Here is a 16,041-nt window from a genome sequence, read left to right as displayed (position 1 = left end):
TTGGGGAGGTGTGGTGTTTGGAGAACTGAAGTGACAGATGGTTAGAAAGTAATGAATATCCTCTTGTAAGAGATTGCACAATTCTCTTATAATAGAAGAACATCCTTATTGTATTTAAGTAATTAAGTATTTATAGAAATCTAGTGACAAGGATTCATTTAATGTTGGGTGTTTCTAGTGCTGTGGATTAAAAAAACCCAACACCCTCCTATTTTGACAGCTTGTTTCTGTTTATAATGACAATTTCTTTAGCACTTTATATTTGCAAATAAATATATTTTAAAATATGTTCACAGTTGTGCTTATGGTTGCGGCATGTATCTGCCTAATAGAAACATCCTCTCTTTTTTCTAAAATACTTTAAAACCTTTGCATTGCAGACATTTTTCTGTCTCGTATTTGCTCTTACAGTATTTAATCAATGACAACCTGAACAAGGCAGACAAAGATAGCTTAAAATGAGATTTATAACCATTGTAGTTTTCAACACAATATTCAATGTTGATTTAAAAATCATGTTTCCATGAAGAAAGGTGCAGTATTTTCATTGATGTGACAGGTATTTGAAACAAAGAATGTCCATATCACTTTATAGTAAAGCTAGAAGTTGTAGTTGTTTGTCTGGAAGGAGGAGTACTGCTTAGTAGAACTACAACTAACTCTTTCTGCTTCTGGAAGCAAATGACAGAATTTGGTGTAAGGAAAATGGGTCAAATGCAGGTTCTGTATTTTCAAACAAAGCGTGACTGTATGAACTCAAGAAAAGTAACTCTTGTTCTGTATTCTTGCCTGGCTCCACTTTAAGTTTGCGGTGTCTGCTCAGAAGTACTGTCTGAAGCCGCTGCTGTTCTCTCAGCGTTACTCATCGTGGCTCTTGTTCTGATGGCTGTGTAGCTGTCCCTGCTTACGGCTCTGCTTATTGTGCCCGTTGCGTTCCATGACTTTCATTTTGTTAATTGTGGAGAGCACCTCCCATATTCTTTTCTCACCGTCCGTACTCTGAAGAAAGGAAGAGTATGTATGTGATTTCTAGCCAGTAACAGGCTAAACGTGGTGCCTGTGGCAGCGGCTCTCAGAGGAGAAGAAACAACGAACAAGTCCCAGGAGTGGTACCAAGCTGAAGTATTTCTTGGTGTTCTGCTGTAAAGCTTGTGAGCAAGTGAATGGCAGAGGTTGGTGAGAAGTCTGTCTCGTGTTCTTTCCGTGGAAGGATGTTGGTTACCTCTAGAACTCGGTGTGTAAATCATTAGGAAGCAGTGGGGGAAAAACAATTCATTGGAGCTTTCAACCCTGCACAACTAGCTTAGTATGTGGGGATTTTTTTGTTTGTTTTAAAATTAGGTACTATACAATATTTTGCTACAAATTTTTGAAATTTAGTTAGCAGTCTTGCCCCCAGAAGAAAATATTCTTGTCCAACATTTACATTTCCTATTAATGGTTATAGTATCATCATTATATTTTTTTTTAAATCCTCTTGATGCTTCATAATTTGTGTAGTCTTGTCCTCATCTAAAATACGCAACTGAGGATTGCTTAAAGCTGTTTCATGCTCATCTGAAAGCAATCAGAGTAACACAAGATTCCTGATCAAAGCAACTTTCTTGATCTCAGTCTCAGGTGTCTATTTCCAAAACAGACTTTCTTGGCGATTAGGTGCAAATATGCACCTAGGCATCATATTTGGCTGTTTCTTCTTGTACCCTTTACATCAAACTTTTTGATAGTTATGTGCATACGTATGTGCATATTGTCTGATATATATGCACTCTGTCCCCCCTTTTGTGGCTTTTTTCTGGTTTTGTCTGTTCCTTTTCATTTGTCATTTTGTCAGAGGAAAGCAGCACAGAAATATCAGTGTTGAGAAAAACTTCTTTTTTTGAAGTTACAGTTTTATGTAATCTCCTAGTCAGAAAAGGTTTTTTAAAGTGTTTGAAATGGCACTTGCAGAAGTTTGTGGGGTTTATTCCCAAATTCTTTGTATCTACAAGGTTTGCTGTCGTTAAGCTTGAGATAAAAAGTAGTTACTTCAGTTCTGCTGTTAGCATTTGTAAGGTGCCTAAGGCCTCATGAACAGGAAAGTAACTGTGTAACATGCTGATCATCACTTCTCATTTAGAGGAGGTCTAGAACTGGGTGAAGAAATGCAATGTGAGTGCTTCCACGATCAATAAAAGCAGACTTTTCACACCAGATGAGATTATACAGACTTCAGTGAAGCATTAATTTACTATTCTCAGCTTTCAAACTCAGCTAGAAATATTATGTCTTTCTGAATGAAACACAGAATGGTTGGTCCTCTAACCCACTCAGTGACAAAAAATATTCTCAGATCAGACTGATTTATAATTCTTGTAGCAACCAGAAGGTGAATACAAACTTTGCTTCAGCTCTCAGCACGGATATTTTGCATTTTCACTGTCTACGGTTGATCTTTTCCCAAATAGTATTTGGGCCAGAGGGGGAAACTGAGAAAATTACTAATGCTGGGATCATGCTGGTATTTTAAATTTCATGGTTTAATTCTGCAAATTGTTTGATCAATAGAATCAGTTGACTTGATTCCCCCCCCCAAAAAAAAAGCTGCTCCAATATTTAATTTCACAAAGTCCCCTCTCAGAAATTTCAAAGGATACTTCTTTAGGTGCTTGACTGCCTTGCCTTGTCTGTCTGCTCTTATTTTGCATGCAAGATAGAGCCAGAAGCCTTTTTTCTCATTGTGTACACATAGCGTTAATGGATCTGCTCTGCCTGTATTGCCTCATTACTGGAAACAGCTCAAAACACAGAAGTCTTTCAGTGTATGCAAATAAGGCAGAATCATCTACCTGAGAGTTAATATTCTCTACTTTTAAGTGTATTCTAAATCTAATGTTTGTATTTAGAGCATAACATCCTGTTCTCTTTTTTTATGGGCAAAAAGCTAAGCAGGCTCAGGCAGCTGTTTGATGTTGGCTTCAAGTGTTATTAATTTCATATTCTATTATTCTTTTCACTGTAGCACAAGTGAAGCTGATGTGGAGGCTGTCATGGATAAGTTGTTTGATGAGCTGGCTCAGAAACAAAATGATTGTACGTAAGTTAATTTCTCTTGAAAGAGAATACATTTAGAACACAATGCCCAATCTCCACTGACCAATTAATAAGTTCCATTGCTGTATATGGGTTGATGCCACACTCAAGTGGCAGTCATTGTATCAGCATTTTGTCTAATTTATGTGTTGAATCATGTGCTATTATTCATCAAGCTATGCATTTCCTATCTGTAAGAGATGAATTTTATAGTAATTATCCAGAGAAGATTGAGTCTTTGTTCATGTTCCCATAGTAACTAGACCAAGGATTCTAAAAGTGCAAGGCAGAGAGCTGAGGCTGAATAAAGCGTGTGGAACCATTGCAGACTTCACGTTTGAAGAGCTGTGCGACAGAGTGAGTACCCAGTGAAATCTAGATCAGTTAATGCTCAGACTTTTCACAGTTTAAAAGAAATCTGAAACACAAAAACTTGCTGTTTTCCCAAACTGTACTAAATTAAAAGGGCTTTTATTAACTTGGCAGAAAGATTTTGAATTTAATGGGTGGGGGGGGGAACACGGCACGATGACATGACCTCCTAAAAGAATAATAATAATTTTCTTTTTAATGATACAGTAAATTCACTCTGAAGTATATCACAGATTGGCTTCAAAAATCCTAATACTGTGTGTACCTGGGCTAACATCGTTGCTGGAATATTAGTAGTCATAACATATCAATATGTAAATAGCATTCAAATACAGTTTTCAAAATCTGGGGTTTCAGTTGATACTCAAGCAAAGGAATAGTAACCCTGGCACCACTAGAGTAAAGCTGTTGTTGCATGCCTTAGTTGTGACTAGCTGTACAAGGGCTGTTTAGTCCCAGGCCTTCTCAAAATTTGCCAAATTTTGCTAAATACTGCCAAATTCTCTGCTAAACATGCCGAGTGTGATTCCTGAAAAACTCTGTCTGTGGATGATCTCCAGTGGGTTTGAAGGCAGTCGCCTAGAAGTTGTGTTGTACTTCAGTGACCTCTCTGCTGACACCTGAAGTTGTTAAGTGATCATGACTCTAAACTGGGACGATAGCACCTTTGGTCAGTCTTTTGATATAAGGTTATGTTTTCACTTCCTTGTAGCTACCAAGTTGATAACTATTTGGACAGAAATTTCACTGATTATGTTTCAGACTGGAGGTTTTAGGCTTTGTTGGTTTGTAGTTTCAGACAAAAGCAGTTAACTGTTTGTGAGAGTTGGAGGTATGTCATGGGTAAAACAGCTTGCTTTTCACTACAAGTTTTGAGACTTTTTCTTCATTGTGCCTCTTAATGTATCAGGAAGCTATGTTGTCAGCAAACACGTGTAAAATTCTGTAGTCCAGTAAATGCCTTATGTACTTAAATGGGGTGATAAATTGCTTCTAAGGAGAAGTGTTCTGGTAGCTCAGGTGGCAGTGGCCATTACTTCGGGTCTGAAGGTTCTGATCCTGTTGAAGGATTACGTGGGGTTCGGACCGTCTTGGTGTAACAGAGCTGAGGTGCTGGGTTTGCGCTCAGAGCAAGTAAAGATAATCCTTATGAAATGTTAAACACCATGTAACAGTATTGTTATTACGGTGATCACCCAGGACTTGGGAAGAATGCTGCCTCAATTCAGATACCCTTTGCAGATGTGTTATGATAGTCTCTAATGGAATAATCACATGCATAAAACTAAAACAACATGGCAGACGATAAATGTTTTTCACAGAATCACAGAATCACAGAATAGTAGGGGTTGGAAGGGACCTCTGTGGGTCATCTAGTCCAACCCCCCCGCCGAAGCAGGGTCACCTACAGCAGGCTGCACAGGACCTTGTCCAGGCGGGTCTTGAATATCTCCAGAGAAGGAGACTCCACAACCTCCCTGGGCAGCCTGTTCCAGTGCTCCGTCACCCTCAGAGGGAAGAAGTTCCTCCTCATGTTCAGACGGAACTTCCTGTGCCTCAGTTTGTGCCCATTACCCCTTGTCCTGTCACTGGGCACCACTGAAAAGAGCTTGGCCCCATCCTCCTGACACCCACCCTTCAGATATTTGTAGGCATTTATAAGGTCCCCTCGCAGCCTTCTCTTCTTCAGGCTGAACAAGCCCAGTTCCCTCAACCTCTCCTCGTAGGGGAGATGTTCCAGTCCCCTCACCATCCTTGTAGCCCTCCGCTGGACTCTCTCCAGTAGCTCTTCATCCTTCTTGAACTGGGGAGCCCAGAACTGGACACAGTACTCCAGATGAGGCCTCACCAGGGTAGTGTAGAGGGGAAGGAGAACCTCCCTCGTCCTGCTGGCCACACTCTTCTTGATGCACCCCAGGATCCCATTGGCCTTCTTGGCAGCCAGGGCACACTGCTGGCTCATAGTTAACCTGTCGTCCACCAGGACACCCAGGTCCCTCTCCACAGAGCTGCTCTCCAGCAGGTCCACCCCAAGCCTGTACTGATGCATGAGGTTGTTCCTCCCCAGGTGCAGGACCCTGCACTTGCCCTTGTTGAACCTCATCAGGTTCCTCTCTGCCCAGCTCTCCAGCCTATCCAGGTCACGCTGAATGGCAGCACAGCCTTCTGGTGTATCTACCACACCTCCCAGTTTGGTGTCGTCAGCAAACTTGCTGAGGGTACATTCTAACTCTTCATCCAGGTCGTTGATGAAGAAGTTAAACAAGACTGGGCCCAGTACTGACCCCTGAGGGACACCACTTGTCACCAGCCTCCAACTAGACTCAGCGCCGCTGATGACAACCCTCTGAGTTCTGCCATTCAGCCAGTTCTCTATCCACTTCACCGACCACTCATCCAGCCCACACTTCCTCAGCTTCCCCAGGAGGATATCATGGGAGATATCATGGGGATATCATTTTCGTAACGGCTTCCTTGGTCATCACGTATTTTCTTTGCATATGCCTCCATTTGTTTCTGCCTTTAACTTTTCTACACAATTATTTATTTTGCTATGATTTTTCTCTTCAGATCCCTGGTGTACCTTCCTAAATATTACATTAGTGTATTGGTAAGGTAGTATCACTGTGCCACTTCATAGGTGGAGAAGTATAGTTATGAACTTCAGAATTGTCCATTAAAATTGAATGAATGGCTTGAGTTGCCTCTAATACAATCTTTTTTCACAAATGTAAACTTTTATAGCGCTTTATAGCAATAATAAAAAATTCCCATTGGTACAAGGTGCATTTAAGACCTTGCCTGCCCTGTTGCCTTGGAAATCCGTTAAAAGGCAAAAGAAAAATTCAGTTGTCAAACCATGAAACCATGTTCCTTTTACTCATGAAATCTTTTAACTCTTCAATGTAAAGATTTATACATGCAGTATCTTTTTTTGACAGTCAGTATGGGAAGATGTTCCCACTGATGCCACAGAAGAAAAGGAAAAATAGGTAGGATCCGGAAGAGTGCACTGGTGGTTTTGTAGCTAAAAAAAAACAACCCTCAGTGTCAGGATTCAACATGACAGGAAGTGTAAAGTCATCCATGTATATATTCAAGTATGCTGGCTAATAGTGGGAACTATTTGTGGAGGGATAGAGCTGAAATCCATAGGAGACACAGCTACAAGGTATTTGGTACTGCTTGTGGTCCCAAATGGTAGATAAGTTGACAGGCATCATGAGTGCAACTTTTAAGAAAAACGAAACTAAGAGGCTGAAAAAGATGTAATGGCAAGGAAGATCCACAAGACAAAAAATACTGGAGGGGAATTTGTTGGATTTGGCTAGAGTGAATCTGCAGGTTTCTTTGTGCAGGACATAGGGATGAAGTCCCATGGGAAGGCAGGTTGTGTGAAGGGACGCGGGGCCGGGAATCTTCCTATCTGGAGCCTGTGGCAACCAGGAAAGGCCTTAACTGACAGCCAGAGCAAAGCATCCTAGGCAGATAAATTGAATTTAAAGTTGGGGTCATAGGAGCCAATTAAACTTACAACGGAATGAAAACAAGATTTGCAGTTGAATTTATATCAGTGATAAGACCTAGTGACAAGCACGATAAATGGGAAATTCTCATTAATGGGGGAAAGTGAAGTATAATTGATATTATTGAAACCTTGTGAGACAATTCATAAGGTAAGAGCGTGAAATCAGTGCTTACAGCCTACTTAAGGACAGAGTGGCTAAAAGAGGTGAAGGGCAGTATGCAACGTTAAAGACACTGATACCTGCTGTAAAGTTAATTAATACAAAGATCTTGAATACGTATCAGTACTAATTAACAAACCAAGAGGGTGGTACTCATAGGGGTCTGTTGCAAATGAAGGATGAGGTGCATTGCTTGTTGAGCACTTGGCTGTAAAAAGCATATGAAGAAAAAATACTGTTGTATGGGAAGCTTATGCTGTAGATGAAATGCAGAAAATGGTGAAATGTAATTAGCCTGAAAATTGCAAATGATAATTTTCTAGCATAAAATGTACTGCATCCAGTACAAGGTCATTTGGTCTGAGCAGCTTTATAGGTGCTTAGAGTGATGAATTCATCTAGAAATTTGTGTTGCGTGGGTACAGTCTTCTCCATAATTTTCTAACCTTCAGTGTAACCAAAAGATAGTTCCAAACAGTGGAATTACTGTTCATGAAGTTCATGAAGAGTAATTTTCAAAACCAAAAGGGAAGCATGACCAAAACTAACTGCAAAGGAAAGTGTGAAGCAACCACAACAAAAAAGAACAAGAAGGACTTTTTGAAGAAGAAGATAGCATGTCCTGTGTTACTGTCGAGACAGAATCAAATAATACAGAATAAATGGCAACTAGTTATGAAGTGCAGGAAAATTAAAGTAAAACTAAAGGTTGTAGGCAAATATAGTGTCTGCTCAGCTATAAGACTATTTGTGGTTGTTAAGTAAAATGAGAGTTTTGATATAGTTTGTATTATCTGAATGTTATTGGCTTATTCTTAGTTGGAGATGGATGGACTTTTAATAAAAGATGCGGAAAAAGGAATAGGGTTTGCAAAAAATACTTGTTCTGGGTGAAGCAGAGTGAAATATTTGTTTCACTGACGGACAGCAAAGTAACTTTGAGTCTGTTAATAGTTAGCATATGTGAAAAATAGCCTGCAAATACATTTTGAATCACTGGAGTCCCAGAAGACTAGGCTGAGATCTCTTGACTAGCTTTTTATTTTTGATAAATGTTGGAGTGCAAGAGAAATTCCACAGGACTAGAATAATGCTACCATGTGCCGATAGTAAAAAATAAACAAGCAAAATCCACACAAGCATGATGACTGGTGTAACTGCAGGCTGTCAGACAGATTTGAGTCCAGAAAGGGTGATGGAGAAGCTGATTCTAGATTCACGCAGTGGATAACTAAAGAATGGAAATGAAATGAATTCCAGTCTCCCTCATTTTCTGGAAAAGGTTGAGTTTTGTCGATGCTGTTCTTACTAAGAAAATTGTCATTATGCGGCATCAAGAAAGTATTTGTTAAGTGGATTGATAAGTTAGTTAACTAACATATAAAAATAACTGTTACTGAAGGACTGTTGTTGAGCGTAGCATTTCTAATGAGCATTTTTTTATACTAAGTCCAATACAATAGTTTTTTTACCCAGCAGTTTTGAATATAACGTAAATGTTACGATGTTATAATACAAATACGCTCTAAATACAGGGGGGTGCGGAGCAGTGAAAATGAGGATGTTGTGTGCAATTTGTTTCTCAGCAGAACTGAGATTTTGTGGAGGAGGGAGAGGGTTTGTTTCAGTTTGGCTTTCTTAAATCTAAGCTAACACAAAATTTTACGTCTAGAAATTTGGAACACAAATCATACCTACAGGAGGAGGAGACTGTCCTAGGTGTAGTGACTTGGAAATAGAGTTAAGGGTTGTAATGGATGAGCAGCTCAAAAGGAGCTTCTGGTCCAGTGTTAGAGCATTTAGACCAAATTTCATCGGGGGTGGCTAGAGTAGAAACAAGCAGGAGGGTAGAAAAATTATTTTAATTTTGAAACATCTCAGATTGATGGCAGAATGTTAGGTGTGGTTTTGACATCAGAATTTTAGAAAAGACATTGAAAAACCTGAAGAGGCTGTTGAAAAAGCCACAAATCATTTGAACTGGAGAATTTGTGCCCTCAGCTGACAGACTTCCAGTTCAATTTATTCAGCTTATCAAAAAGAGGACTGAAAGATGATTTTCTGATGTACAGCTGTTTTCACCGGAAAAAAAAAAACAGGTGTTAATGTGCTCCTAAATCTAGCAGGAGAAGGCACAGTGAAAACCAGAGACTACGGAGAGATTCGGATTTAAAAAAAAAGAAAAGAAAGGAAGAAAGAGCACTCGTTCACACATCTGAAACGGTGAAGGAAGTGGCAGAGCCTCTTTGTCCTGTGTTTCAGGTCACAACTGGGTGTCATTTTAGGAAGAGGTGTTTGAGCTAAGTACTAGTTCTTAGGCTTGGCTGTATCTGCAGTTCAGGAAACCGGAGGATTTCATGATCTCTTCTGTCCTGAAACAGTTGGGAAGCAGGGACGTGAGAGGGTCAGGGTCCCCACTATGCCTGATGGCAGTCTGACTGGAGGAGCAAGGTCTGTAATAGCCTTACTCTCAGAAGTCCAGTAATTGACTGAAACTTTTACAAATAAATACTCATTCACACACACAGATACATGTCCATATGAAGCCACTTTGACATAACCATTCTGAATGGGAAAGTTTTAAGATTAAAACTATTTTTTTAATGAAGGTGGATATCAACTCCATTTAGACTTCTGTTTACGTTTCCCATCTAGTAAATAGAAGATAGCAAGACTTTTTTAGTGTGTGAAAAAGTTTACATTGTCAGCATCTTCTGATGGAAAAACTCAAAGTATCATATAATTTGATTTAGTTAATGCAATTAACTTTGGTTAAACTTATTTCCTCTGCTACATTTGGTTCATAATTACAAAATCATTATTTAATTTAAGGTAGAGGGATAAGTGAGTGTAACGAAGGGAATCGGTTGTTTTGGGAAGTTTTTTATTACACTGGATTGTTGCAATATTATCTTGGAAGATTTTTTTTTTTTTTTTGAGTTTTCTGAAACTGGCATATACCACTGCTCATGTGGTTCTCAATAATCACTGTGGCAGAGCAGACAACATTGGACTCAGAACTTGGAGAATTGTTTCCTTTGGCTGTCCATAACCCTTAATGGTTCCAGAAAGAAGCATTTAAGTTTTGCAAGAGTCAAGGTGTGAAAGGGTGGGTGCTTTGTTATGTTGGAGAAATAGCTTATCGGCCAAATGACTCTGCTTTTGCGTCGTTGCAACAATATGTCTTCTGGTCTGGTCTTGGATAACTGTTACAGTGCAGTCCAGAGGGATAAACAAACATTCAGACCTAAAGCTTTATTTACATTTGTTGGTGTGGGATTAAGGAGATGTGTTTTGAAATTGCTCAGATGATGACTTCTTTAGACAGCAACTTTTGTAATACGATACTGCATCTGAGCAGTCTGTAAAACTTTTTCAAATTCAGTGAAGCTTCCTTTGAAATAAAATAAAAATTCTGTTTTAAAGGGAAATACTAAAACATTTTCCACTTTGGTATCATGTGATTTCATGAAATGTCAGCCAGTACATAATAGATGAAAATAGCAAATCAGCAATTGGTAAGCTCATACTATGTGAAATATCTTCTAGCTTTAAGTGGAATTTTCAGAATTGCTGCTTTTGTAATATAGTAACCGAAGACCTTGGGAGATAGAGTTGGTGCCCTTGTAGTATTATAGTCTTTCTCTTCTTGTTTCATGCATTAGCATCAATTTTTTTTTGTGTCAAGAATATAAGGAGTGATTTCTGTCTAAAATAATGCAGCAGACATTGGTAATTAGCAGTTGTCCGTTAAAGTTTATAACAATAAAATACAGAGAATATATTGTGTGCAATGATGATGAGACATGCAGTTGACTTGTTAGAAAGCATCTTGTTACATTGTGTGCGTCAATTTTTAAATCATAGTTTCCCAGTTGAGGAAAATTACAAGATTTAGTTAATTTAGTTAAGATCAAATCCATACACTTAACCCTTTTGCTTACTGGCTTATGTGAACATGTGGAAAACTAAAAAGTGTGGGGTGAGAGTATCTTGAACTATTTTAGTTGCTTTGAAGCAAAATGAGCAGCAGTTTTTCAGATCTGACACACCAGGGGTTATGTGGCAGTATGGCACACAGTAGCATTTGTCATGGCTTGAAAGTAGTTACCTGCTCACTAGAGTGGAGTCTTGTAAGTGTGCTTCTCTAGTGTAATCATTCAGGAGAACTATGGTTGTTTTCTATCAAAATGTTTGTTATCATACCGTCTTTCGTCAGGCCCCATGAAATGAACAAATGTAGTCAGAAGAGACTGCCTGGGAGAGGCAGGCGCCAAGCAGAATACCGACATATAGTTCCGAAATTTTAATGTTAACTCCCCCCATTCTTTGTGGCCTTTAATTGATTTCTTCCTGTCAGTTTCCCCACCTATACAATGAGGGATACATTTACCAATGGCCTTAAATTGTTGCAAGACATAATTAGGTTTTTTATTGATTTTAGTGTGTGAATAAAAGATTGCCACAACAGTGGATTCTAAGGAGCTGGTGCTTGACACATAAATACAGTTTATAATTGTCCTTGACAAATTCTAAAAGGCATTTTGTATGGTGAAGTCTGTTAACTTGAACTCAACAACACGTGTATAAAAACTTCTTTTCCATTTTCTTGGCAGTTCTATGTATATCCAAAGTTCAGATGAAAATACTTTTTAAAATAAAATGTACAGATTAACTTGATTTTAAAATCTCAGTATCCTAAACTAGCAATCATGCAAATGCAAGTTTTACTACCCCATCAGAGTGGTTTCATTTCTCTGTGTTTAAAAAGTCAGCGTTCATTATACCGTAGGAAAAAATCACGCTCTGCCAGTCCTCTTCCCTCAATTCCCTTTTAAAATTTTGCTTGAAAACTGGTAATTCTGACAGTTTGGCTTGAACCTTGATCTGGTAGCAATAATTTAGACAACTGTCTACCGTATACGTAATCTTCCAAGGTCCTAAGGGGGTAAGGAGATACAGCCTTCCTCACAGTATCATCTTTTCAAGTCTTCCTCTCATTTGCGCGTAGCAGCTGCTGCCCTCTGCTGGGAATACTGACTTCGTGGTGTACTTAAACCCATTTCAGCCTTTTCTTTACCACAGTTGAATAACTTTATTTCGTGGGTCCTATAGTCTTTTTTTATTAGGTAAATTAAATATACCCTCTCATCCAGCTGCCAAATACCAATGAACACAGTGTCTTAAGATGATAGGAAAGTATATCTGTAAAACTTTTTTTGTGGATGGGTAAACTAAAGAACAGTCGTGTTAAATACAAAAGGTTTAGTGGAGAAATGCATGGAAGTTCATAAACAGCAAGTCACCGGTACCTGGGAAGGTATATCAGCTGTATTGCCAGGTGCATATCCTATTCGTATATTCACCCTGGACAACTGCTTCTGGCCACTATTAGAGGATATGAGGCTAGATGAGTCTATGGGGTTTATTATTTTTGAAGTAATTTAAATAAGGTCATGTTTTCAGTTTAAGCTGGAAAACAGAGCAAGGGAATTTGGGTTACTAGCCATTAGCAAACATACTGCAGCATAACAAAGCTAAGAAAATAAATTTAACAGTTGTATTGTAAAAGGTTATCTTACTGTGATCTTTTTTTTTCTAGAGGTTGTTCAGCATTTCTGTAATTGGCAAAATACTGTATTTGTGTAGAATAACACAACAAAGAAGTGGCAATTTCTATTAGGTTGCTGTTCCTTTGCAGTAGGCGCACTCTGCAGACCAGGAGGAAGATGCGGTTTCTAACTGAAATAGCTTGCACTTCAAAATGAAAGGTGTAACTAAGCTTTAAAAAAAAAAAAAAGTCACTATTTCCAAAGGGAACAGCCAGTGAGTTAGGAATGCATCTGTCTGTAAGTCAATTGGATGTCTCCCTTATGTGATGACACAACTCAGCTGCATTCGCAGTGTAATGGTTCTGAATCATTTTGAGGGAATTACCTTCATTAAAAACTGTTAAATATATCCTCTGTATAATTTGGTGCCATCTTTAGGATTGTTGGTTGTAGTTGTAAATAAACATACCATGGATTTGTTCTGACGTCAGCAGTATTTTCAGTAACTTTTTAGAATCGTAGTTTTCCTTAGCTTGATTTTGATCTTAGTTTTGTTCCCAGCAGGAGATGAGCTTTTACAGCTTAAGCTCTGGACTGAAAGTCTATCTTTCATTAGCTACATTTATGTTAAGAATTTAATCAGTTTTTGTACCCCTCAAAAAAAGTTGCCTTATCTAACTCACAAGTATGTTTTATAAAATACATTTAAGAAACTTATTTCAGGTGGAAGTACTGTAATGTAGTAATATTGTTAGTCAAACCTCCTTTCTGTTTGATACCTTATTTTGTGTGTATCGGGGCTTAATTTTAGAAAGCACTCCCTTCAGTGAAAGCTGCATAAACCTGGGTTTTAGATCCTATTCTTTATAAACCAGGGAATACACAAAGACAAGATTTTTAAAGCTGATTGTAGTTTTAAGGGTTTGCCTTTTTAATTCAGTCTTTTGTTTCTTAAATGACTGAATGTACTATTTTAAAAAAAAAGGCTTTGTTGACCATGGTTTTGAAATAGTAACAGTAAGTGCCAATATTGAAATAGACCCAGAAATAGAATGACCTATAAACCTAATTTTCATAGTTTCTAGATTCTTTTGAAAACTTAAAATATCACAGGATTGCTTGAATTATGATCTAGTAGCTTTTTTAAGGGAAACTTACATGTAATTTTGATGTATATACACTTCTTTCTTATGGCCTTTTGTGTTTTACGTGCTTATACCTGTTGAAATTGTTTGTAGGCGTGTCTGCTTACTGTACAAAGCAACAGAAACCTTTTTTTTTAAGCCTTTATTATTTTTGGAGACCTTTTCATTGGCAAATGCCATACTCTTTGAGGTTGGAACTGGATATGGGGCAGTGAGGGCTTTGGGAGCAGAAACATGCCTTTTGCTGTTCTGCCAGTTGGTAGCCAGCTTTGACCAGCTGGTAAGTCTGAGACATCTCGATTCTTGTAGGGTCAGCATGGATGTCTGTTGCTGTTTAGGAGATAAGCTCTTCTAAGGCAGGAGTGATTGTGCTGAATGATGAACGAACATGGGAGCGTGCTCTGGTGACACTGACTCAATTGGAATAGAATGGGGAAATGGGCAAATCATAGAATCATAGGTCGGAAAAGACCTCTAAGATCATCAAGTCCAACCATCCGCCCAACAACACCACACCTACTAAACCATATCCCACAGTGCCATATCTACACGTTTTTTGAACACCTCCAGGGATGGGGACTCAGCCACCTCCAGCTTGGTGGCAGCTTGTTCCAATGTCTGACCACTCTTTTCAGTAAAGAAATTTTTCTTAATATCTAATCTAAACCTCCCCTGATGCAACTTGAGGCCATTGCCTCTCATCGTATCACTAGTTACCTGGGAGAAGAGACCAACACCTGCCTCACTACAACCTCCTTTCAGGCAGTTGTAGAAAGTGATAAGGACCCCCTCAGCCTCCTCTTCTCCAGGCTAAACAACCCCAGTTCCCTCAGCCGTTCCTCATAAGACTTGATCTCTAGACCCCTCACCAGCCTCGTTTGCCCTTCTCTGGACACGCTCCAGCCCCTCAATGTCCTTCTTGTAGTGCGGGGCCCAAGACTGAACGCAGTACTCCAGGTGCAGCCTCACCAGTGCCGAGTACAGGGGCACACCAACGACTAAAGCAGTATTTGTCTGTGTGCAGGAAAATGAACTCAAGCAGCAGATGCAGAAAAGGTGTACTTGGGAGAGTGTATGCTAGAATGGCATGCATGTTCCCACGAGGGGGGAAGAAATGTGAGAACCTCATCCACATCAGTCACCCCAAATAAAGATCAAGAACAGAAAAGCACTATTTCAGTTAGTCAATAGCACTATGATACCTGAATATCAAGTTGTTTATGAATACAAAAAAAAAAAGCTGGAAGTTACAAGCATCTTTTTAATCAGCAGAAGGGCAAAGGTCTGAAACAACTTTCCGCTATGAGAAACGTGACTGAAAAACTTCTGCTCTAAGATCAAGTAAAATCAGTTCGTAACAAGATTCTGTGATAAGGTAACCTGAGATAGCAGGGGGCTGTACTTAATCCAGAAGATACCATCTACCCCAGGGTTTATAGTTCCCTGGAAACATTGAATCCCGGGTTGGATGGGGCTCTGAGCACAGAATCACAGAATCACAGAATCACAGAATAGTAGGGGTTGGAAGGGACCTCTGTGGGTCATCTAGTCCAACCCCCCCGCCGAAGCAGGGTCACCTACAGCAGGCTGCACAGGACCTTGTCCAGGCGGGTCTTGAATATCTCCAGAGAAGGAGACTCCAGCAGGAGCAGCCTGGTCTAGTGGAAGATGTCCCTGCTCACTGCAGAGGGGTTGGACTACATGACCTTTAAAGGTCCCTTCAAACCCAAGACATTCTATGATCTCAGGTTCCTGCTCTGCTGATCATCCGTGTGGATGTCAAAGCTGGAAAACAGCTTACACAAAGGATGTGCAGTAGGTATAAGATAAGGTGCTATCCGTACCAAAATAGAGTCAGGAAATTCCAGAATGACTGTTGCTTGTTTTCTGAGTTTGTCCCTTCTTCTGCATAGGCACTACAGTAATAATCATTGCTATGTGATATTGTAATTACATGATCACATACAGCTGAATGCTGCCTTGCATAATTGGCTTCTGTCACAGTCTGCACTAGAGTTAGTGCGTGATACTATTCTTATTTAAAAAAAAACACCCCAAAAAACAAACAACAACAACAGAAAAAACAGAAACAAAACAAAACAAAAAAAACACCAGAAAAACCCAACCAAAACCCCACCTTTTCACTATTGACAATTGTCATCTTAAATTTTCTGGACAGTCTTGAGGCACTGAGTCCTAGACTGCCGCGGT

The 16,041-nt window shown here is 39.3% G+C and overlaps 1 protein-coding gene across 2 annotated transcripts in view; it reads left to right on the top strand.

Moving 5' to 3' along the window:
• The window catches only part of AFG1L (AFG1 like ATPase), a 78,159-nt gene that overhangs the window by 45,834 nt on the left and 16,284 nt on the right, over positions 1-16,041 (top strand). For both annotated transcript variants that reach the window (XM_075414268.1, XM_075414267.1), the window contains 2 exons: positions 3,002-3,072; positions 3,329-3,429. In XM_075414268.1, the coding sequence (XP_075270383.1) occupies positions 3,002-3,072; positions 3,329-3,429 (172 nt within the window). The remainder of the gene's footprint in view (positions 1-3,001; positions 3,073-3,328; positions 3,430-16,041) is intronic.

This window comes from Opisthocomus hoazin, chromosome 2 (assembly GCF_030867145.1).
Source record: "Opisthocomus hoazin isolate bOpiHoa1 chromosome 2, bOpiHoa1.hap1, whole genome shotgun sequence".
NCBI classification, from domain to species: domain Eukaryota; kingdom Metazoa; phylum Chordata; class Aves; order Opisthocomiformes; family Opisthocomidae; genus Opisthocomus; species Opisthocomus hoazin.
The sequence above is the reverse complement of the archived record's forward strand: the minus strand, read 5'-3'. Positions and strand labels throughout refer to the sequence as shown.